The sequence below is a fragment of the Strix uralensis genome, chromosome 19, assembly GCF_047716275.1.
Source record: "Strix uralensis isolate ZFMK-TIS-50842 chromosome 19, bStrUra1, whole genome shotgun sequence".
NCBI classification, from domain to species: Eukaryota; Metazoa; Chordata; class Aves; order Strigiformes; family Strigidae; genus Strix; species Strix uralensis.
In genome coordinates this window covers 3,331,957-3,353,467 of record NC_133990.1, presented here as the reverse complement: position 1 = coordinate 3,353,467, position 21,511 = coordinate 3,331,957, and the positions used below count along the sequence as shown (strand labels likewise).

Below are 21,511 nucleotides of genomic sequence, written 5' to 3'. Positions count from 1 at the left end.
TGAGCTTTCCCTCCCTGCACCCTCTCCAAGGCCATTCCTTTGGGTGCTTCCCCACTCCCAGCTGTCCCCAGGGGAAGCCCAGGTGTCCGGCGGGAAGTGCCCATGTTGGGAAGCCTGGCCCAAAATAGCTGGGGGGGGGGGCGGGTCTTGACAGCATGTCCTTCTGGGGAGCCTGAGAGCAGTGTGGCCAGAAGAAGCCAAATGGCTGTGAATAATGCACATTCCTCACCGATGACAAACTAACCTAGTTCAGGGTCGGGGCTGCATACCACACTCCAGCAGTTTGTCTAAAGCCCTGCACTGCAAAGCCAGTGCTCGGCTCTGCACAGGTTCCTTCTTGGATCATCTTTGTTTCCCTTGGGTCTCCTTCACCCTGACTTTTTCTGTGTCCCCCTCGATAGCGTGGTGGTTCACCAGGCTCCCTCCATGCTCCCTCCCTGCTCTCCCATGTACTTTGTCCCTTGCACACCAGCCCTGTTACTTCAGGTGAGATGCACGGGGCCGGGGAGGATGCAGGAGGATGCTCCAGGGCTGGGCTCACAGGGGTTTGCAGCCGGGATGCTGGGTGCTGAGCTCTGCGGGGGGAAGGCACGTATGCAGTGGCATTGCCATTGCCATGTCTCCCTGTCTTATATCCAGAGCTGGAGCACTCCTCTCCCTCCCTGCTTGCAGTTTGCATGACTTTCTGCAAGGGGAAGGAATCTGAGCTTGATACAGCTTGTTGTAGCTTGTAGGAGGCAACCCCCAAAACTTCCAAAATTGTTTTGTATTTAAAAAAAAATAAAAGTGCTGTTGCTGCTCCTGTCTGTGCTCCAGAGATGAGCTGTGCCATCACAGCGTGTGTGGGCAGGCCTGTCCTGGAGGAGCGAGGGGCTGGGGGTCCATGGGTGGGACCCAGCAGTGGTTTTGGGGGCTGCTGCCAGGCGAGACTGGGAGGGATCCCAGTACGAACCCCCCAGTGCTGGCTTTGACCACTGGTCCCAGCTGGTGAGTGCTCCTGTGCTTTGGAGCAGCTGCTGGGCCCGTGGCTGCAAGGTGGCTTTTTGTGGGGACCCACCTTTTCCTAGCGCTGGGACAGTCTGCCCAAGCCAGGCCTGGGCGCATACAGGAGAAGTCCCTGCGACTTGTGGCTCAGTCTCCTGCACATCCCTGGGCAGGGTGGGGAGTGCAGGGGGTGCTGGCGGAGGGGTGCCAGCCCAGGAGGGTGCTCAGGCACAAGGCTGTGCCTGGGGACACTGAGATCGCAGGTTCTTCTTAAAAACCTTAATATCCCCTCAATTATGGGGAGGCACTTGCAGTTCGCAGCCTTTGGGTGGGACTGCAGTAAGCAAGGCCAAATCCCCCCACGCTGACTAGTGAGAGGAAAGCAGACTAACGACCCTTGCTCATGAGCGAGTATCCTTTTGGCCTCTTCTGTGAAGGAGGCAGGGAAGGGGTACCCAGCCCTCGCCACAGGAGCTCCGGTCTCTGCTGCCCTGCCCTGCAGGCTCTGCCACCCCAGTCATTCGGCACAGCACCTTCTCCTCACAGCTTCTCTGTTTTTAACTCCTCTAGGAGGAAGATCCGGACTCAGAAAACGAGAAGCTGGTGGTGAGAGAGCCAGAGGATGAGGATGGTGAGTGCCAAGCAAGCCAGCAGCCTGCGGGGAGGGGTCTGAGGCGCTGAAGCCCTGAGTGCTTGGGGGTGGTCTCCTTCCTCCAGGAAATGTAGAGGAAATTCCTACTGCCCCTGTTTGCTTCCCCAGATGCCCTTGGGCTGTTTGCCACAGGGTAGCTTTGTGATGTAGCTGCTCCAAAAGCTCCTTGCTCACATCCAGGACAATCTCCAAGGGCTTTAGTTAGAGCCATGTTTAACTGATTAACCAATTAGTTGATTGGAAAATGATTAATTGACTAATTGGGGTGACAACTGCTGTGGTGGTAAGAAAATGAAACAGATGGTACCAAGGAAGAGTGTGTGTGTGTGAGTGAGTGAGTGTGAAGGGGACTCTGCACTCCTGAGCAGCCCTGGAGATGCTGGGATGTCCCCAGGAGCCCCTGCCCAGGGTGGCTGGGGGCAGCAGGAGAGCTTGGGGTGTTCCCCCTTCCCTGCCCCACTTTCTGCTTGCCCTTTTTAAGGCGCTGTGTGGCAATCCGCCGGCTCGGGAGGATTACGCCTAATGCCACAGAGAATCAAATTTTAATCCTGGTGCTGTGCCCGCAAGGTGGGGGAAGTGCCTTTGGAGACGGGGTTCCCAAAAGACACTTATTCCACCCTGTTAGGCTTCCTCGCAGCACTGGTGGTCAGAGATGTTACCCTGCGGGAGACCTGGTTTGAGGAATGGTGGATGTATCCTGCCAAATGGATGCTCAGTTACGCTGCTCTGCCAGGGTCTCTCTCCTTCAGTTCAGCTCGGTTTCAGGGCTGCTCTGGCACCACTGTGCATCACCCCGAAGTGGTTGTGGCTTGGGATCAGAAGGCAATGACAGTCCCTGGCTGTGAGTCATGGCTAGCCCAGCATTCTACCTAAGCATCTCCTGCAGACAGCCACCGACTCCGCTCCTGCATTATTTACTCCATTTCTGAAATATTTTATAACGGGACTGGGTAGAGTGATGGCTCAGCCTGGTGATGAGGAGGCAGGTGGAGCGCAGCTGGGAATAACGGCAGTGCCCTGGCTTTGCTGGGGAGCAACCTCGCTCCTTCCTTCACCGTCTCTCCTGCGCATCGCTTTGTCCTGGCCCAACTCAAGCTGCTGAGCTGCTGCCTGGCAAGCCTGCCAGAAGAGATTCCTCTTGGGCCTGTGGGGATCGTGCAGGCAGTCTGTCACCAGCCCGGGATGCTGCTGCAGTGGCCAAAACCACCAGAGCAGCCATCTCCCCGCTTCGGGCAGCGAGGGGCGCAGGGAGCTGGCAGGGAGCACACGCGGAGCGCGCCAGAGCGAGCCTGTTAGGGGGAGAGGTGTGCTCTTGGGGCTGCTTTCACCCTGCCAGCCCAGGGTCACGGCGCTGGCAACGCAAGGACACGGAGATGAAAGACAAATGTTTTCTTTGATACAAACTCGTGGAGGCTCTGAGTAAGTAGGTCACCTCATATTTCTGTAGTGTTTTTGCTGTTCATGTGAAAACCCAGCCTCCCCTTTTCTGTGTGTTTCCTGAAGTTTGTTTTCGGTCTGCAAAGAAAGTTCCTCAGCTCAGAAAACAGCCGGTGGTTTCCAAAAGCCACACGCTGGCTCCTTTTTAAACCACAACATGTGGGCAGGGAGATGGTTAGCTTCCTCGCCTCCCTCTTCCCTTATTCTTTTCTGGCAGGGTGGCAATTAAACTGCCCTTTTTGGGAGAGGCAAAATCCCAAATCTCAATTTACTTGGCAGAAAACCACATGAGGGAAATGATATTAATTGTCCTTGAAATCAGGCGAGCTATACAAAAGTAATGAAACAGCTCCTGCTCTGCATCAGGGTAAGAAACAGGATGTTACACCCTCTTTATTTTTTTTCTTTCTCTTGATATCTCCCAAAGCAGCAGCCAGCTGAATTTTCTTTCCATGCACTTCTATGGCCACCTGAAGGGCTGATAAACTGTTACTGCTTGTTTCCAGCTGGCCAGACTTGTTTGCCCGTTCAGAGGGTTTTCCTACTGAGAGAAGTGGGATGTAGCCAAGCTGAATGTTTGGGGCTGTGGGACCGGAGCATCGGGTGCTTGTGTTTGGACATTTGTGAAGATGCTAGGGAAAGGGTTTGCCTCGTGGTTTCCCCGAGAACCCCGATGGTGTTTTGGGGTTAGGGAAACACTCTGTATCAGTAACTGCGCAGTAATCCACCAGGACTTTCCAGGGAAGCTCCCCAGGATCAGGGACGTGGAGATGTAGAGATGGGAAGAAACGTAAATATCTGCAGGGAGGAGGTTTCTGCCAAATTCCCAGCCCACCGCCACCGCTCCAGGCACGCTCCCTACGCTAGCGGCAGTGACCTCGCGGTGGTCAGCACGCTCGGTCCTGTACCTGCCTGCGCAGCCTTGCACAGCTTGTTTTTGAGATTTCAGGTTTCTCCATCTACAAAATAAGGCTCTGTCTTGTCTTTTGCTTGGGGGTCCCTGAGGTCTGCGAGAGCTCTGGCAGCGGCTGAGTGTGTGCATGAGCTTGGGCTTGGAGAAATCGCTAAATCAAGCAGCTGACCTTGAACACAGGGAGAAAATCCTTAAGGGCAGTATTGACTGGAAAATAGAGGGAAGCTGCTGATGCTGAATCCTTCCGGGTGTGAGGAAGGGAAGAGAGGAGCTGTGGTGTGTTTTTAATTTGGGCAGGCGGAGGAGGAGAGATTTTCATGAATGTGGTGCCTGCAATAGCAGCAGCGAGGATTGGAAGGAGCTTCCTAGGTGGCTGGGGACAGCAGATGGGTCCATGGGTTATATACAAGTTGGGGATTTCTGTCCTGCCACAGAAGTTGGGGGAGTTTCACCACTTTTGGGGTCTTGCTGGTGCCAGGAGGTATCATCCTGCATATTTCATTTGTGGATAATATGCAAATGTTCAGGGACTTGCTGATGACATAATAACATCTTCCTTTTGTGGACCCCTAAGAAGTATCCCCAGGGCTCTGAGGGTCAGTGGAAGCAGCAGATGTTTCTGGGTGGATGTGGAAACAGCAATGCTGGATGGCTTGACGTGAAGCAGCAGAGTCCTGCAGTCCTTGGGAGATAAAGGCTCGCAGATAAACAGCCCACAGACTAACCAATAAAGGCAACTACCCAAAGCAGCCACTCTTCCTGGGCTGCCCTTTGGATTGACCTCCACTCCTGTTGTTTTCTCCCATCTGTAGGAAGATAAAGCAAGGGAGAGGTTTTTAAAAGCAAATAGTGCTCGAACAAAATCCGATTGAAAAAGGATCGGCTTTGGCTCAGAGTCCGTGAGCTTCGGTGCTCTAATTAGCACAGGGCTGAGGCCGCTGAGCGGGTAGGAGAGCACAGGCCTGGAGAAGGAGACCTCACTTTCCTGTTCAGGTCTGTTGGCTGGTGACAGAGGGACTTGGACCCAGCTGTGCTGGTGCTCCTGGGGCCGCCTTGGCTCAGCTCCAGGATTTGCAGTGTGGCACCTCCTTTTTTCACAGGCTTTGTCGAGGGCTGCAGGAGAGCTGCTGGGCTGTGTGGCCTGGGACAGCTCTGCTTGTGGCACTGTCCCTGAACCCCAAGCATGGGAAAGGGCCCCTGGACGAGGAGAGCGAGGGAGGAGGAATGCAGGTCTGGAGAGGAGAAATGGAAAATGCTGTGAGCTAATCAGGGCAGGATTAGCATGTCTTGATAAGCCAAGATGGGGCTGCAAGGCTTTGAATCCAGGGAGAGCAATAGCATATGGTTCCTGTGCTGTAGGATTTACTTGTATCTGCTGCCAAGCAGGGCTGCTCGCTCGCAGCATTCCCCGCTGTTTCCAGAGCTAGCTGCAGCTGCCCTCTGGCCAGCAAAACCTTGGCTCTCCACTGCAACCCACACAGCTTCCCTGACACTGCCCAGGCCTTCTGGAGACGAGCTGACTGAGGAAGAGTGTTTTGGGGTGGCCACAGTGTTTGGGGTTTGTGTGCAGAAGCAGGGGTCAGCAAGCATCTCAAGGGAACAAGCCCACTGCTGTTGACTGTTGTTCTTGGGAGGTCTCTGCCTCATGTGACCTCTTGCTCTTCTTTGTCTCTCCCTCTCCCACTCTCCAGCTGCAGATGAGACGTTCTCTTTTAAATATAGTCCTGGAAAGCTGAGGGGGAACCAGTACAAGTCAATGATGACCAAAGAAGAACTCGAGGAAGAACAAAGGTAAGTTGAGTTTCCTTTTTCTTCTTGCCCAAGGCTATCTGGTTGGCATCCTCTTGAAGCAAGCTGGGTGTGTGCAGACCTATCTGTCCCCATACTGCCTTGGTAGCCTCAGGTTCAACATCTCATTGCCCCGTGGTCCAGATCCCTCCCGCCTGGGAAGACATGAGAATAAATAAAGTCATGCTGATTTGGGAGATGGAGACCCTGTGGCTGTATGTACCTTTGGAGCTGTTCAAGCTCCTTCTCTGGATGCTTAGACCAAGTTTTCCAGCTGATGCAAGCTGGTGTATTTCCCCTGATCCCATTAGCACCATGTTGATCTACATCTGTTGAAGACCTGATCTCTAGCTACTTCCCCTCCCTTTACCCTGTGGGTGGCCTCCAAACTGAGGACATGGGCATAGCCTAGAAATCATGGAGCAAAGCGAGCGAGTGTGGAGCTTTAGAGTTCCCTGTGATGGGGCTGAGACTGGAAACATCCATACCCAGGGCTGGCTCCTCCGCTGCCATGTAGTGGGCCTGGTAGAGATGGAGAGTTGTCCATCTTGCACTTTTTGCTAAATTTTCCTCCTGAGCCTGAGCCCTGCATGAAGAAAGCAAGAGCCTGTCCTGTTACTGAAAATGAGCTTTCTAGCTCAAGATTTCCCAGCCTATGCAAGGGAAATAAACCCCAACCTTGCACCTCGAGCTGCAAAATCCTATCCAAAGCCAGTCTGTGCTGTCAGTGTGAAGTCCCTGTCCACATGCGGAGGGAGTTCTTCAGCCTACGGGCACACAGAGCCCATGCTAAACCAGAGATGTCAAACCCCATAGCCAAGGGCTTTGCCCTACAAGCAGGCTCCGTGGCAGGCTGCTTCCTCAGATGTGTGCAGCTCATACCCCTTCCCTCTTGGGTGAGCTGCAGGGAACTGATTTCTCAGTGGTGGCTCAACAAGCCTGGGAGATGTTCTCTCCATTGCTGTCCCAAGGGCTGTGGGACCCAATTCTCCACCTAGGGGTGTGCACCTCCTAGAATGATTTGGGGGAATTTGTCACCCCTTGCCTGTGATGCTGTGGTCTAAGTACCACCACAGCTGGCATGGTGTAAAGGCCTGACACAGGCCAAGTGGAAACTTGAGCGCAGCAGAGAAGGCAAAGATGGAAGGATCGCACCTTGCCCCTGGGTCAGGCGTGCTCCCTCCCTCGAGGCCCTTGGCCAATGTCTTTATGTTGCCAGTGACTGGGCTGGCTGAGGTTTGTCTCCATGACGTGAGCAGGGCACTGTGGCAGGCAGCGTAAGTCCAAAGACCTGCCCAAGGGCTGGCACTGACACACTCACTCTGGTCCTGGGAAAGACTCAGGTGGTGCATGGGGCTCTTGTACCTTCACTAGCCAAGCCTGCAGCCATTCTTTCCACATCAAACCCAACCTTCCCAACAAGAGATGTCTTCCCTTTCTCTCCTGGCTTCTGGGCTCCCAGTTGTCCTCAGATCTTGGGCTCTACCTGCCTTATGGCACTGCCAGAAGCTAAGATCTGCAAGGGCTCTGTGCTCTGGGGTCAGCAACAGAAATAAACTCCAGTTTCCTCTAGCATGAGATTGTTTCTGCATTGGTGGCATCAGGAAAAATGTCGTTTGCTTTCTTCCTTTTGTTATATCTTTATTGTGCCTGAAGCCCTCAACCTGAAAATGTTAAGCAGGTCTGTTAGTGTCACTGTTTTTTTCATTTGGGGAGGGTGGTGGTGGAAAGAACTGAGTGAATGTGAGAGAAACCCGTGGGGCTTAATGGGAATTGCTATTCAGGATCCTGCTAAGCACCAATGCAAAAATCTACCTGCAGCAGGCAAATGCAAACCCTTTTCACCAGCAGCTCCATCCAAACGAGCTGAGCAATAGCTGCTCAGGTTTTCAGGGCCAGGAGTCCTACAGGGCCTTGGGCTGGTTCCTCTGTGGCAACAAATGCTCCTGCTGTCACCTGGGGACACTGAGGGGTCATTGCCTACAGACAGCAGTGGCATGGAGGTTTTGTACTCAGGACTGTAGACGAGGCTCCAGGGGGTGATGGACCTTCCCAGGGCACGTGGGACCTCCCAGGCATTGCTGCTCACGTCCGTCTGGAGCAGTCCCAGGGCAGGACAGTGCTCCTAGAACTGATGGACAGTGCCTGGGCAGCAGCTCTCTTGGAGGCTCTCAGCAGCCTTCCACACTGAGAGCCATCGGCAGATGTGTTTTTCCTACTGCTCCTTTATTTTCTTCTCTTCCATATTTGTGTTGTTCATTTCCTTAAGGCAGCTTTGTGAAAATTTTTGTCTTGCTTTGTTGCTGGCTTACTTTCCCCCACCCCAAATCTTCACTGCGGCATCAGCAGCTTTTCATTTCGGGCCTCGCAGGTGGTGTGAGGGGGCAGGGCTGCTGCCAGGTAAGCTCCTGGGCGAGCTGGGCGCAGCGCTCAGCCCAGTCCTGCATCCTTCTCCCTCGGCAGTCCCATTCCTCTCCCTGACTCCATGCACCCCAACCATGCTGCTGATCTGCTGTGACCCAGGTTTGCCACCTTTATGTTGCAGGATTGAGCTGACCTCTGATCTCACATCTCTGTAGCAAGTACCTTAGGTCCTCGGCCACAAACATTCTTGCAAATCTTTTTGGTAAGGACGCACTGTTTCTTAGAAGTAGTGGTACCACTGATAACATCTGCTAATGTGGGTTTTTTTACTTTTGGGTCTCATTTTCTGGGAGAGGGTTTGTTTCTTGAGTTGCAGTTGACTGCCTGTCCCACCTCCCTCCCCACTTCCCTTCCCCTTCCCTCCTCATAACAGATTAATGAGTCCACTCCCCTCTACCTCCATCTCGATTTCCATGAGTGCTCCAGGGGGGATGAGGGCTCTCACGTTTGGATGCTCACCTCTTCTGTCCTAGATGCCTGAAGCTGGACATCCCACAACCACTTCTGTTTACCAATTTGGAAAATTAGGCCTGCTGAGTGAGTGGGTAGTTAGTCCTAAGGTGTGTTGCCAAAGCTGAGACAGGCTTAGTCTTTGCTTTTAGCCCTGTCACTCCTACAGTTTTCCCATGGACCAACAGGTTCCCATGTGAAGCAGCTTGTAAGCAACATCCCAAAAATGCAAGTGGGTCCCCCAGACCCCCCTGAGGCTACTTGTTGTGTTGATCACTAGTCCGAGTCTTAATTTAGGAACCCCTCATTTTGGATGTGCCATTGAAAGAATTACTTGCCTTTTCCAGGAAGAGCTATAGGACTGCAGACGGGAGAGGACAGGCATGCAGTAGATTGGGTTATTTAACCAAAAACCCACTTCTGCTCTAACCTGCATCACTCCAGAAGTTGTGGTTGTCTTGCCTAGTATTCACTTGAGTTTTGTGGCTTCAAACTGGTGCTAAATCTAGACTAAAAGGGGAAGGAATGTGACCTTTACTGAGTGATGCAACTTCCTGCTTCTTGTTACTTCAGTCCTAAGAAAATAGAGGGACTGTTCAGTGAGGGAGGAGGACAGTAAATCTAGTTGGCAAATACATCTGTGCGGGTGATGTCTGTGTGTGATCACACCTGATGGGTCACCAGTACTTCTAGAACAGAAACACGTAGCATTCTCTCCCCTGGGGGAGAAAAATAGGAAGGGGATGAGAGCAGGGGAAGGATGCAGCCCTTAATCAAGCCAACACAGTGTATTTCCCAAATCCTTCTCTTCTGCACCCGAGGCTTTTGGCCGTCTATTGCCAGTTGTAGCTGCCATGGTGCAAAGCACTAGTTCAGGCTGAGAAATATTACTCGTAGCCGTGCAGCTTGCCCCCTGGGCTGTTGTGTAGGCATGAGACACAGCCCACAAGGGCTGACTGGTAGGTGTTGCTATCTTGGCTGGACACCTCGTGCAGACAAGGGAGGAAGAGGAAGGGCTCCCCAGTGTGCCTTCAGGGCCTGGCTCGCATGGATGGATTGAATTGGTCTCTGCCAGCTGCTCTTCAAACTGCCCTTGAGGTTGAAAGAGGTTAGTGGGGTTTTTTTTCCAGTTAGAAAGGAGTATGATCAGGACTCTAAGCATTGACAGCTGCAACAAGGCTCCACTCGTAATAAAAGAGAAAACAATCAAGACAAACGACTCCCTTGGGTCTTTGCTTTCAGTTCTCTCTTTCCATGAGGCAGAGCAGGTCCCAGCCAAGTCTTGGTTGGCCTCGGTGATGCTGAGGGGATTGAGCTGTCTGTGCTCTGTCCTTTCCACTCTTTGCTAGGTGTGTTGGCTGGAGAAGGGAGAGCAGATGCCATCTGACAGGCCATGGAAACGTCTCTCCTCTCTGTCCTCTCTCTTGTTTCTGGGTTTTAGGAAGAGGTGGGGGTGGAGAGCCAGAAGCTGCCCAAGGGGGCCCTCTGCTAAGGCACCCTTGCAGGCTCCTTGAGCAGGGTCCAAGTGAATGGCACCAAACTGCTCAGACACGCTCTGCTGTCTGCAGGTGCACTCAGGGATGGAGCAGGTGACACCCCAGACCACAGTCCAGTCTCTGTAAGACTGAGGAGAAGGTAGGGATGGCTGCCCAGTTTCCCTGGCTAGTGGGCTCAGTTCCCATAGCCAGGTGACCCATTCTAGGAGCAAATTCTTCTCCTGCCTCTCAATCCTCTCATCTCCTGACCAGCCATGGATGGGTTGAGGAGACACTGCTTGAATCCAGACTAGATTTAAGCCTAGGGCTCAACTGCAAGTTGAAATTCATGCAAGGAGAATTTGATGGCTGTAAATCTCATGCTCAGTCCTTTTCTTGGTGGTAATTTAGCAATGGAAACCTGTCTCCTCCCCGGTTGAGTTCAGAGTACCTCTTGGTTACAAGGCACTGAATAACACTGGGCTTGGACCCCGAAGTTTCAGCAAGGCAGGATGCCCTGGATGTGCACCCTGGCTCTAGGGAATGGCAGAGAGGAGAGACCTTTGCCTGCTCTGCCAGACACCCCGGATCAAAGTGGGGATGCAGCTGTGGCTTGAGGGAGAACTGTGCCAAATTTTGGTTTTGAACGAGACAATGCTTGTGATGACAACTCTGGAGCACATAAGGGCAGGAAGCAGCTGCAGGGGCTTAATGACTGTGTTGACAGACCTTGACCTATTTCGAACATCTCCACTACTGCCCCTCCAAAAATAAGTGGGTGGACTGGGCTGGGGGAGGTTGCATTTCAGGAGAGCTCTCCATTGACATCTGTCCCTGTTCACCCCCTGCATTGCCATCACACAGCCCTGCCTTGCTTGCTTGCTCCCACTCTGTATAGCATGGGATCTGGGCCTCTTTCTCCGCCCTTCTCTTTTGCCAACCTTCACCCCCAACCCAGTGGCTTTGCTGTCCTGTCCTGTCCGGCATGGTGCTTCTTTTGGATGAGGGAAGCTGGTAAGTTTGGGCTTTCTTTGGGGTTTTATTATTTGTTTGCTTTTCATCTTCTGCAGCACGATAGTCGTCCTGGGCTGAGGGAGGAGGAGTAGCAGCAGGAGGAGTTTGCAGCAGGACTGCAAAGCCTGGGGCCACGGGACTGTTCAGGGCAGGCGGGTCACTGGCACCAACCATGGGCAAGGCTGCTTTCAGCCACAAAACACCCAGCATATGAGGCACGTTTCCTTCCTACCTGCCCCTTGTAGGAAAGGAGCACTGGGTGTCTGGGGGTCCCTGCTGAGCTCCTCCTGCTCTGATATTCCCTCTGTAGGTGCCAGACTCTGCTTGTATGAGGAGGGAGTCTCGTGGTGGCTCAGTGCTGATCCCTGCCTCCACCATATCCCCGGGGAAAATGTCCTTTGACCTATGAGATGTCAGTGGACTTAAGCTCCGGCCCTATTTATAGAGCATCTGGTTGAGTCATGAGTCCCCAGCAGCTTTAAAAACTGAGCAACTCAGGATGCCTCCCTCAGAAGCCCAGAGAAGGGGAGGCCAGGAAGCCCCTTCCCCGTCTCCTCCTCTCCTGTCCCAGAGAGGAAACTTTTGCAAGCTCCCCCGTAGCCTTTGCAGGGTGTGAGTCTCTGACCCTGCCCTGACGTGAGATTTCAGATCAGACAGAAACTCTGCTTGAGCTCCTGGGTTTTTTCTTTTGGCTCAGGTCCTGAATTGTCCTAGCTTGTGGCTGCTTCTCCGTGTCTCCCTCACCCAACGCTCACAACTTGTCTTCATCTGCTTTTGCTTAATCCTGCGTGGCACGGGCAGCTTGCCATTCTCTATCTCCTAACACTCTGGGAGCCTGGCTCTGCCTCTCCTGTGGCTCCCCTGCGGCCGGGGGAGACCGAGGGCTGCGGGGAATTGGGGCATCACACCAGGCTGGGTGCAAATTGGTAGACAGCAAGCTGGAACAACAAACACTGAGTGATGGAGGAAAGCACAGGCTGGCCCATCCAGCTTTCCCCACTGCTGTGGCGTTGGCTGGGGGGGTCAGGAGCATTGCAAGGGGATGGGGAGATGACTGCAGGAGGCGATTGTGGCCTCTCAGCTTGAGCCACCTTCCTGGCTGGGCTCTGACCTTTTTGGTTGTTGCTGCTGTGGCTAGGAAACATGGGAGGCTTCCGCCTTGAAACAGCAGTGGGCAAGGTCCGCTCAGGGGTGACACAGTCCCCGACCCCACCGACTCCTCACCGGCCCCTGTCCTAAAGGCAGTGGGACTTGTGCTCCCTGGTCGCGCAGGCTTCGGCAGCCTCCACTGCTTTCCTGGTGTTCCTGAGGAGCAGTAGGTATTTCCTGAGGTCGAGTGCACCTTTCAACTTTTCTGTCCCACTGGAGGAATTTCAGATTTGTGTTGATAGAAGTTCCCTTTGGTACCTCTCACTCTGCTGCCCTTCTCTTTTCTAAGCACTGATTGTCTCTCTCTGTTCTGTGTTTAAGTCCTCTCTCTGTGTTTTACCTATTGGCTGAAGCAACTGGCCCACACTTTTGAGACCACTGAGAAAGCTAAGATTTAGTATGTCATTCTTCATATTCTTCCTGCGATACCCCAATCCTGGACAAGACTACGTTATGGTCACTACCAAAAATGAGATGATAGCTGTCCCCACGGTAAAGAAATGGGAAGCAGTGGTGATGGGACCATCCCCAGCAGTGAGATGGGAGGGAACTGCCTGGGGAGTGCTTGACCACTCATTGCCAGATCTGCCCAGGGCCCTCCTTCACTGCTTTTGATCCTCAAGGGGATCCTAGCCTGTCTGGAGTGAGGAGAGTCTGGAGCCAGATTGCTATCTGCCCTTCTTGCCAGGATTTCAGACCAGAGGACTGTTGGTCCCAACAAGGCAAGCACCTTCTCCCTCTTCCAGGAAAAGGAGCTGGGAATGCTCCGCATTTCTGAAAATCAGCTTTCTGAATGAAAGTATTCCTGAAAAAGGCACAAGCAATTATCAGAGGTGGTTACAGCAAGATGCTCTGAGATTTCCTTAGAGTGGGTCAGGACTCCTTTGGATGGGCTACAGGATTTCCTGACCTGCTGCAGATTTTGCACACATGAGGGATAAACGCTCATGGGACTGCCACCAGCCCACCCCGTTTGTCAGTGCTGGGATCCTGTCTGCTCTCAAAGGCAAGAAGCCTTGTGCCAATGCCATGGCTGAGTTGGAGTGAGGGGAATGCTTCTGAGGCCACCAGAAGGACACCCAGTTTCCATGCTTCAGGAGAAGAATAGTCTTTTGAGTACCTGAGCCTCCCTCATAATCCAGGACTTGCTCTTGTCTGAGCTCCTTGTTCTCCAGGTGTTCCTTGCACAGAACCATGTCCAGCTGACAAATCATACCATTCACTGACTTGGCCCGCAACTTGGGCGAGAGCAGAGATATTTGGATAACCTATATCTGAAGAAAGGACACAGGCTTCCAGCAAAAGAAGACCCTAACCTGTTTTGATTGATGTGCTGCTGGGGGACAGCGTGCTGATCAGGTTGATTTCGTCATCCAAGGTGAATGGAGAGGAGGGAGGAGCCAAGGATAAGCAGTGGCTCAAAGCTGTCAGCCTCCACCCCCATCTAATTAAGTCTTTCCGGCTCCATGGCAGCAATGCCAGAGCTTCTCAGCCTTTATATGGTTATATGGTCCTGAAGTCCCCAGAGTTAGACTGCCTCATGCTCTTTAGTCTAATCCCCCTCACAGCTTGCTCCAGGTATCCCCGTTGTGCAGATGGGGAATTTATGGCTCTGACAGACATCCTCCATTAAGTTCATGCTTAATTTAAGATCTTTGCACCCCAGCTATTGGCCTCGCCCTGTCCTGGAGGTGAGTAACCCTGTGAGGGGCTGCAGGCTGCACCTGAGCCTCATCCACCCTCCCTGACATACTCCATCCCTTGTTGCTCCAACTGTGGCATGCTGGAGGGGGCCTCTCCTTCTGGGCCCCCGTGGCAACGAGCTTATGCCCTCACGCGTGAAATCTGATTATGCTTGCGTGACTTGAGCAGGATGATCCGATTCTCAGCACTGTGAATCCCACAGAGCGATTATCCACTCCGGAGAATTTCTTTTCTTTGTCCTAATGGGTTGGCCACTGAGCCTCCACAGCATTGCTTGAGTAACCCGGGTCCCACGTGATGCTTCACGCTGCATCTCCCATCCGGGATCTGGGTCACCAGCTGCACTTGTGAAGCCGCTGGAGAAGGCGACCTTTGGCAGAAGAGTGGGGAAGAGATGAGGCTGTAACTTGCCTTCATGCTGTGGCTGGCAGGAGCAGGGGACTTTCAAATGGGGTTCAGGTGTTACGGACAGTGAACCCTGGTGAATTCAGGAGGAATTAGGCTGAGGTGCATCTGCGTGTGTTTGTAAGTGCCCATATAACATGTGTTATGACTTCCCTCTAGCTTAGTGCAGGTCTCTGTGCCTCGGCAGCTGCCCAGCCCTCTGCCAGGTGTTTCCCACGGTGGATGGTGAGCCATGGGAGGTGCTGGGGCAGTAAGGGCAGAGTGTCTGAAGGGGTCAAGCTGAGAACAAGGGACCACACAGTTCAGCCCTGGCTCTGCTAACAACATGCTGCAAGACCTCAGGGAATGCCTGGATGTCCCTACCCATAAAACACCTAATCATCTCACCCTCTTTCCTCAGGACACTGGGAGAGCTTCCCATCAAAAGGAAGCCCTGTGACCTGCAGAAAGTCTTGGGTTTTTTTTCTCCTTCCCTTGAACAGACACATCTGTAGGAAGATTGAGAAAGGTCAACCTGTTCAGGCACACTGCCCTGTGAAACTGGTACTTGTTCCCAGCTCACCTGGCTGCAGGTGGGAAGAGGGATCCGGGTTGGACCAGGGTGCCAGCAGCCCAGGGAGGCTCTGCACAGGACAGTGAGGCAGTAACCCCTGGAGCTAACAAAGGCCTCCAATTAGCTGGGCTTCTCCTGGGGTTGTAACTTAGATTGGTGCCAGACGAGAGATTTACACTTCTGATTGCTGATTTCGACTATCCTGCTGCAGGTGATGAAGCAATGTGCCTCCTTCTTAGAAGTGTGAGGTTTGCAAACAGCAGCTTGTTCTGCCCTGAGGTGGGAAGTTGCCTTGCCTTCCCCACAACACGCACACTGAGTTTTCCCCCTGCTCGTTTATGTGAATAATAATGAACCACCTGAGGGGTGAAATGACTGAAATGATTTCTCTCCCTGTTTCTCTTTGCAGAACTGAAGACTATATGAAGTTGTCCCTAGCCTCCTCCTAAAGGCATCCCTTGGCATCTTTAAAGGCTTGAGAGAAATACCAAAACCAACCAAACACACCCATAAGAGAAATCCATAAACCCTCAAAACTTGGGATCCCCTTTTGGTCTGAAGTTGAGTTCTTCAAAAACTCCTGTGGTGTGAAGTTTGAGGAGATCCTGTTGTGTGGCTCCATGGACTGGGGCTCGGCCCAAGCAGTGACTTGAGTTGTGTTTGGGGGGCTGGGATGAACCTTCCTCCCTCTCCCTCAAACAGAACCCAAATTGGACACTAAATATGCAGCAAGTCTACTAGTTGTGTTCATTACCATGTATTAGGCCTGCCATGAAATCTGTGTTGTTCCTTTACTGGGGTGGGTGAACCATAGCTCTTCTCCCAGACCAGCCTGGACTATCAAGTTGTTTCTTCTTGGGGCCAAACTCCTCTTTCCTGCTGGGGGCTGGGAACTGCCTGTGATTTCAAATGTTGTACAACGCTGCTTTATTCTGAGGGGTGGAGGGACAAAGTGGGGTCCAAGTGAGGAATGGCAGATGGTAGCTGGACTGACTCAAATCTTGCTTCTGTAGTTATTTTAGCAGAGAGCTGATTCTGTAGGTAGACAGAAGACTCAAGAGGTGACAAAGATTGATAGTTTAGCTGTTCTGCTTGTGGTGGAGGTTTAGGAGACCACACTTCAGCTGCTGTTGATATCTGAATTCTCACTTCCCCCTAATCCAGTTCCCAAGAGGAGAGACCCAAGGAGGTAGCTATGGCATCAGAGATTCCCTCTGGCTCAGGATGAGATTAATGGGGGTCCTGGAAGAGACACCCTCCCCATTCCTCTGCCTGCTTGCTGTTCCAGTGCCCTCTTCTCTTGGTAGCCCTGTGGCTTGTCCACTGGAGCCAGAGTTGGGTGTGTGTACCTGCTTGAGACATAGCAGGTTTCAAATCAAACCCAGCTGGTTTGTGAGAGTGAGAAGAGGGTCCGAGTCCTCTAGCGATGTTGTAGAAGCACCAGGCTGGGTGGCGATGTGTCCTTCAAAGTTTTGCTTTCACTGCCGACAACTGCCTCTTGGCTAACGCTGCAAACATATCAGAAACACAACAGGCTGCTTTTTTCCCCCCTCCTTTTAATTCCTATGCAGACAATACTTGAAACCTTGTACACAGTTGTCCTTTCCAGCGCCTGGGGTCGGCAAACTCTTAATAAAAGGGCTCATTTAAGGAACAGCAGGAGGCTTCAGCTTTAGAAGAGGCTGGGCTGCCCCTTCCCAGCCGACAACTGCAAGTGTGTTCAGTGGTTTGCATATGAATTTAGGCACATCTGGACCCTCTGCTTCAACACCCGCTGGTACAGCCGCTGTCTCCCCTCGGTGCTGGCTGGCTGACTGTGTCCCAAGCACCCAACTATGCAAAGAATGCCTTATATACATTGTGTTTAAGTTACATGGCAATATGTACATCGAGCAAAGTCTATAGTTGAGTCCAGATTTTTGCTAGTGGCAGCGAGTCAAACTATTTCTTCAACTCAAATGGCTGTCTGGGTATTTTTTACTTTTGTCTGTTTTGTTTGTTTGTTTTGTATCTGATGGTGGCTCTTAATCAAAGGACTGTAATTCTAGTGGCTTGAATCTGTAAAAATTGCCTTTGTTTGGTCCAATAAACCTTTGAATAGTTTATTTGGTTTGTGCTTGTCCTCCCTGCCTCCAGCAGCTTGTAACTTCTTTCTCAAGAGATTTGTGTTGAAAATCTGGATTTTAGGTTAGAGGTACATTCTGCCCTCCTATGCCTTTTACTCCATAAATGATTCCACTGGCTTCCTTAACGATAGTCAGACCAGTGGCAAAAGTCAGGGATTTTCCCTTATTTCTGCTGAAGCAACACAGTGTCGCAGCAGGATCCTGGTCTTGTTTGGCTGCAGAGCAATTAGCAACATTCCCAAGGCAGAGCTCTGCCCAGGATTTCAGCTGCTGTGAACACGGGTGCCTAGCAGTCCCTGAAACCAAGATCTCCTTTAACATACCTATGGCTCACTGCCTCAAACCTCCAGTTAACTGTAAAAGTCTTGGACTGCAATGTCTAAAAAGAGCCTAAGGGAGTTAAGTATGCAAATTCAATTGCCTATCAAGAAGAATTAGGCTGCTTTGAAAACCCTTAATTAATCTATTTTGTCAGCAATAAGTAAAATCCTGTTTGACCTGCTGAATCCAAATAGTTTTGAGGACAGCACTTATGGGTTGAGAGAATGATTTTACTTGTGAATGGGGTAGGTTTGATCTGAAATCATCAAAAACAACTCAACTTGGAGCACTACAAAGTTGTTTTGCAAGGTCGCCTTTGATAGGAGAAGCTCCTTTTTGAAATCAGTTTCGTATTTTTGATGCCTTACTCTTCCTTCCCAGACTCTTTTCTCTCTTTATCTTTGTTTTGCTCTCCCTTTGTTGTAGATCATGTAGTGCAAAGAAGTAACTGCAGTAACAGCTCTTTTTTATTTCTGTTTTTCAAATGCACAGTCATATTTAAAGTTGAGGGGAGAGCTAAAATGCATTGATGTTGCACTAAAAAAAATAGAGTGAATATTGTCTGTGATCTTGATTTTGGAGGTTTGGAGACAAGGAAACAGGCCTTTGGGGAGGTTTCAGCAGTGTTAATGTCTGTGAAATAACGAGCGAGGGATGCAGACCTGTGTGGAGCACTCCCAGCTGGCATGCATTTCTGACACGTGAGGCAAAGCTGTGTATTGAATTTCTCCACACCAGACTGGAAATATGCCCTCTGGTGCTCAGTGGTGATCTAAAATAAAATATTGATCACTAACGACTGTGCTTTCCTTCCTCTCCTCTGGAAAGGGCAGTTGGATGCTATTCATCTGAGCACAAAAAAATTACAGAAGAGACAGACAGATCCAGGCGCTTGACAGCCTGTGGCCAGAGCTTTCATAACCAAAAGATCCCACATCATTATTGGGTTCTGTTTGGCCTTGGGACAATTGCATTTTAATTGCAATAGAAAAGAATTGGCAAATGAGCTTTCTTTTGCCAGGATCTGCTTTTTTCCTGCCCTGCCTGTTGCAGTGGTGCTGGGAGGACAGCCTGCTGCTCCTGCTTCTGCTGGGGCTTAGTCCAGGAGACAGGAAAATGCAGAGCCTGACTCAGGAGGAGCTCAGCATGCAAAGGCTCCTCTGCTCATTCCTGTCTGTCTCCTTCCATTGATCTTGTCCTTGGTGAGGTTGCTTCTGGCATCCTCTCTTCTTTCAAGCAAAGATTGTGTCCTGGTTTTGCATGTCAAGAGGTATTTCTACCCCTCTTGTTACTGGGACAGCTAATAGCTTGTCCACACAGGACTTGCAGGAAGACTACCCTACCTTAACTAATGGCGTGCATTTAAATGGATTAATTACAGTGTAATTAATCCAGTGTATTAAAACCCTGTGCAGAAAGCTGGCTGTAATGGGGACAGAGGACTCTTGACAGGGTGACTATGTGGAAGCAAAGGCCAGAGTCTGTCTTTCTAGCGCACGGGAGGTCTAAGGATGCTAAACAACCAGGAGGAGCTGGGATTGCGGCAGCTCTGTGCTCTGAGCTGCTGAGCGGTCGCTGAATTCTGGCTCCACGGTCACATAGGGGCAAAATGAGCCTTGAAGTAATGGAAACTGCATCTCCACAACCTCATTAGTTCTTTTAATCTCACACAGGAGTCAGGCATGGGGTGTGCTAGGCAATACTGCAATCTGATCCCAGTCAGGTAGGAGTCTGGCAATGAGAATGCACCAGCCCACAGCCAGCCCTGACTGGAGCCAACGTGCACATTCGTTTTGCCCTAAAAGAGGATTTTGTAGACAGTTGCAGCAGTTCATGAGCTACTTGTGAACAAATGACACTCCTGTGCTGCCCACCCTTCTCTAGCCCTGAGTGATGATCAGTAGATGTATGATGAATATAAGCCCTCCTATAAAGGTTCCTCAAATAAAGCCTTGTGACAGATACAAATCTTTGTGCTGCAGGACATACAACAATGGTTAACTGCTTCAGGTCAGGGAAAAATCAGGATATCATCTGTTATGTGCAGAAAGGTGTTGATCACCTACTATGGGACTTTCTAGGGATGGAAATCTGAGCTAGGTGGTCCACTGGTCAGTCTCTGCCCACACAGGGATCACCTTGCTGCTGGACTGGCTACACGAGTCCATCTCACCATCTGACATCGTTGGCAAACAAACCCTCAAATCAAAGCAGATTTCTGTCTGTGATCTTATCTTCCAGTAGCTGATTAAAGTGACGTCCACACTGGAAGGTAGCCTGGTCTCTAGTTTTAAGGTAGGGTGTGCATTTAAAATTTAATCGCTATTCCTGAATTACTCTGTATCTACATACTGTCATTACAGAATGAAAGGACACTGGGCTGATGAAGCTTAATCCGGTTTCATTATGGACTCTGCTAAACTGGGACATGTTGGTCTTACGAAATTCCGCATGTCGAGTTATCTTGAAACTCTGAGCATAGATAGGCCCTAAGGAACTCCAAAGCTAGTGTTAAAGCAGTCTGTTTTATCTCCATATTTAAAGAACTGCAGAGACGTGCAGGATGATTGGATGGATGGGAAGGTGGAGGAAGGAGAACCAGAGGCTATCTCTTTCTTATCTCACATAGGCAGATTTCCTAGTAAGTCTTGTAAAATGACCTGCATTTGGCTTCATGTTTCGTTTGACCATGGTGTTCTTGCTCAAAGTGTCTTCTGGGGACTGGCTATTCCTACTTCTCCTTTTCTTCTTGACAGGGTTCAGAGAGAGCAGCTGGCTGCCATCTTCAGGCTCATGAAGGAAAAAAGTGACACATTTGGAGAGATGTCCGAAGGAGACATGAAGGAGCAGCTTAGACTGTATGATATATAACCTTGCAGCCAGTGGAGACTCTGCCCAAAAGTCATCTTGGCCCTTATTATGCAGGACACTGGAGGCTGTAGTGCTATAAACATGTTTCAGTAGTTATTTTGCAGTTCCAGTTTGTTTTGCAAACACATATAGGCCTGTGATATGCATTTCAAAAGACTGGTAATTTCTCACCCTTTTTACTGTTTTTCCTTGAAGAGCTATCACGTTTTTTTCACCTTGTACAGAGATTTTTACCTCTTTCTGGCTGGGTCGTATGTCTCAGTCATACAAAGCAGTTAAACTCGCAACATTTTTCTGGCCATGCTTTATAAAAATGAGCTTTCAAGCCTAGTCTTTAACAGTTTGATATCTGAAGAAAGCCAAAGATGATAGATGTAAAATGGATGAAAATAATAAAATCATAGAATAACTCAGGTTGGAAGGGACATAAGGAGTTCTGTAGGCCAACCTCCTGCTCAAAGCAGTATCAGCTATGAGACCAAGCCAGGTTACTCAGGGCTTTATCCTGTTGGGTCTTGAAAACCTCCAAAGATGGAGACTGTACAACCTCTCTTGGCAGAGAAGCTTCCAATCCTACAGCTGGAAAACGAATAGCCAAAGGCAAGGCATTAGTGCTCCAATTAGAGGTGAGTTGCTGTTCTCATCTCCTTGGAAGGAACACTTCATCCTCCTTCACGCTGGCTTTTTGAAACAAATCCAAGTCGGTTCCCGCTGACCTCGTTGAGCTCATCTTCACGCCTGAGAAAACAGCAGCTAACTTTAACCTGGACACACAAACATCTCTTCGACTCTTGACATGGGTAAAAGTAGTACAGAAAGGTGGCTGGCTTTTTTACAGGGATGACTGTGTCCAACTCAGTTCCTGTTCTCCTAATATAAAAATTATGTGGGAAACTATATACTTAGGAAATCTCTGTGAATTTATCAAGTATTTTGAACAGTCTTGACCAACCCTTAGTGGTTTGGATAATCAATGAGCATTCCTAATTTTAACTGAATGTCTTCTGGTGTACTTAATCTCTCCTATGAAATCCTGTTAAATGCTTTCTTATCAGGGAGGATTTTCGCAGTTTCAATAACTGGTGACAAAGGGAGGCAACATTTTCTGACCCAGTTTTAGGGAATGATCTCTTAAAAGATTAGGTTTTCTTTATTTTGTACAATCCTTTTGAGTCTGGGAAAACAAATATCTCATTATCTGGTCACTGTTTTCCACTACAGTATATTCTATAACACCCTACTATT

General features: G+C 50.5%; 1 protein-coding gene across 3 annotated transcripts in view; it reads left to right on the top strand.

Annotated features, from left to right (window-relative positions):
* MXRA7 (matrix remodeling associated 7) overlaps nucleotides 1-21,164 on the top strand; it is a 29,873-nt gene extending 8,709 nt beyond the window's left edge. Inside the window, exons 3-6 of one of the 3 annotated variants that reach the window (XM_074888890.1) lie at nucleotides 1,555-1,615; nucleotides 5,678-5,777; nucleotides 8,320-8,400; nucleotides 15,358-17,053. In XM_074888890.1, the coding sequence (XP_074744991.1) occupies nucleotides 1,555-1,615; nucleotides 5,678-5,777; nucleotides 8,320-8,353 (195 nt within the window). In that variant the 3' untranslated portion in view covers nucleotides 8,354-8,400; nucleotides 15,358-17,053. Of the gene's footprint in view, nucleotides 1-1,554; nucleotides 1,616-5,677; nucleotides 5,778-8,319; nucleotides 8,401-15,357; nucleotides 17,054-20,151 lie in introns of those variants that run through there. The other 2 variants (XM_074888888.1, XM_074888889.1) reach the window with 2 other exon arrangements.
* The last annotated feature ends 347 nt before the right edge of the window (nucleotides 21,165-21,511 follow it).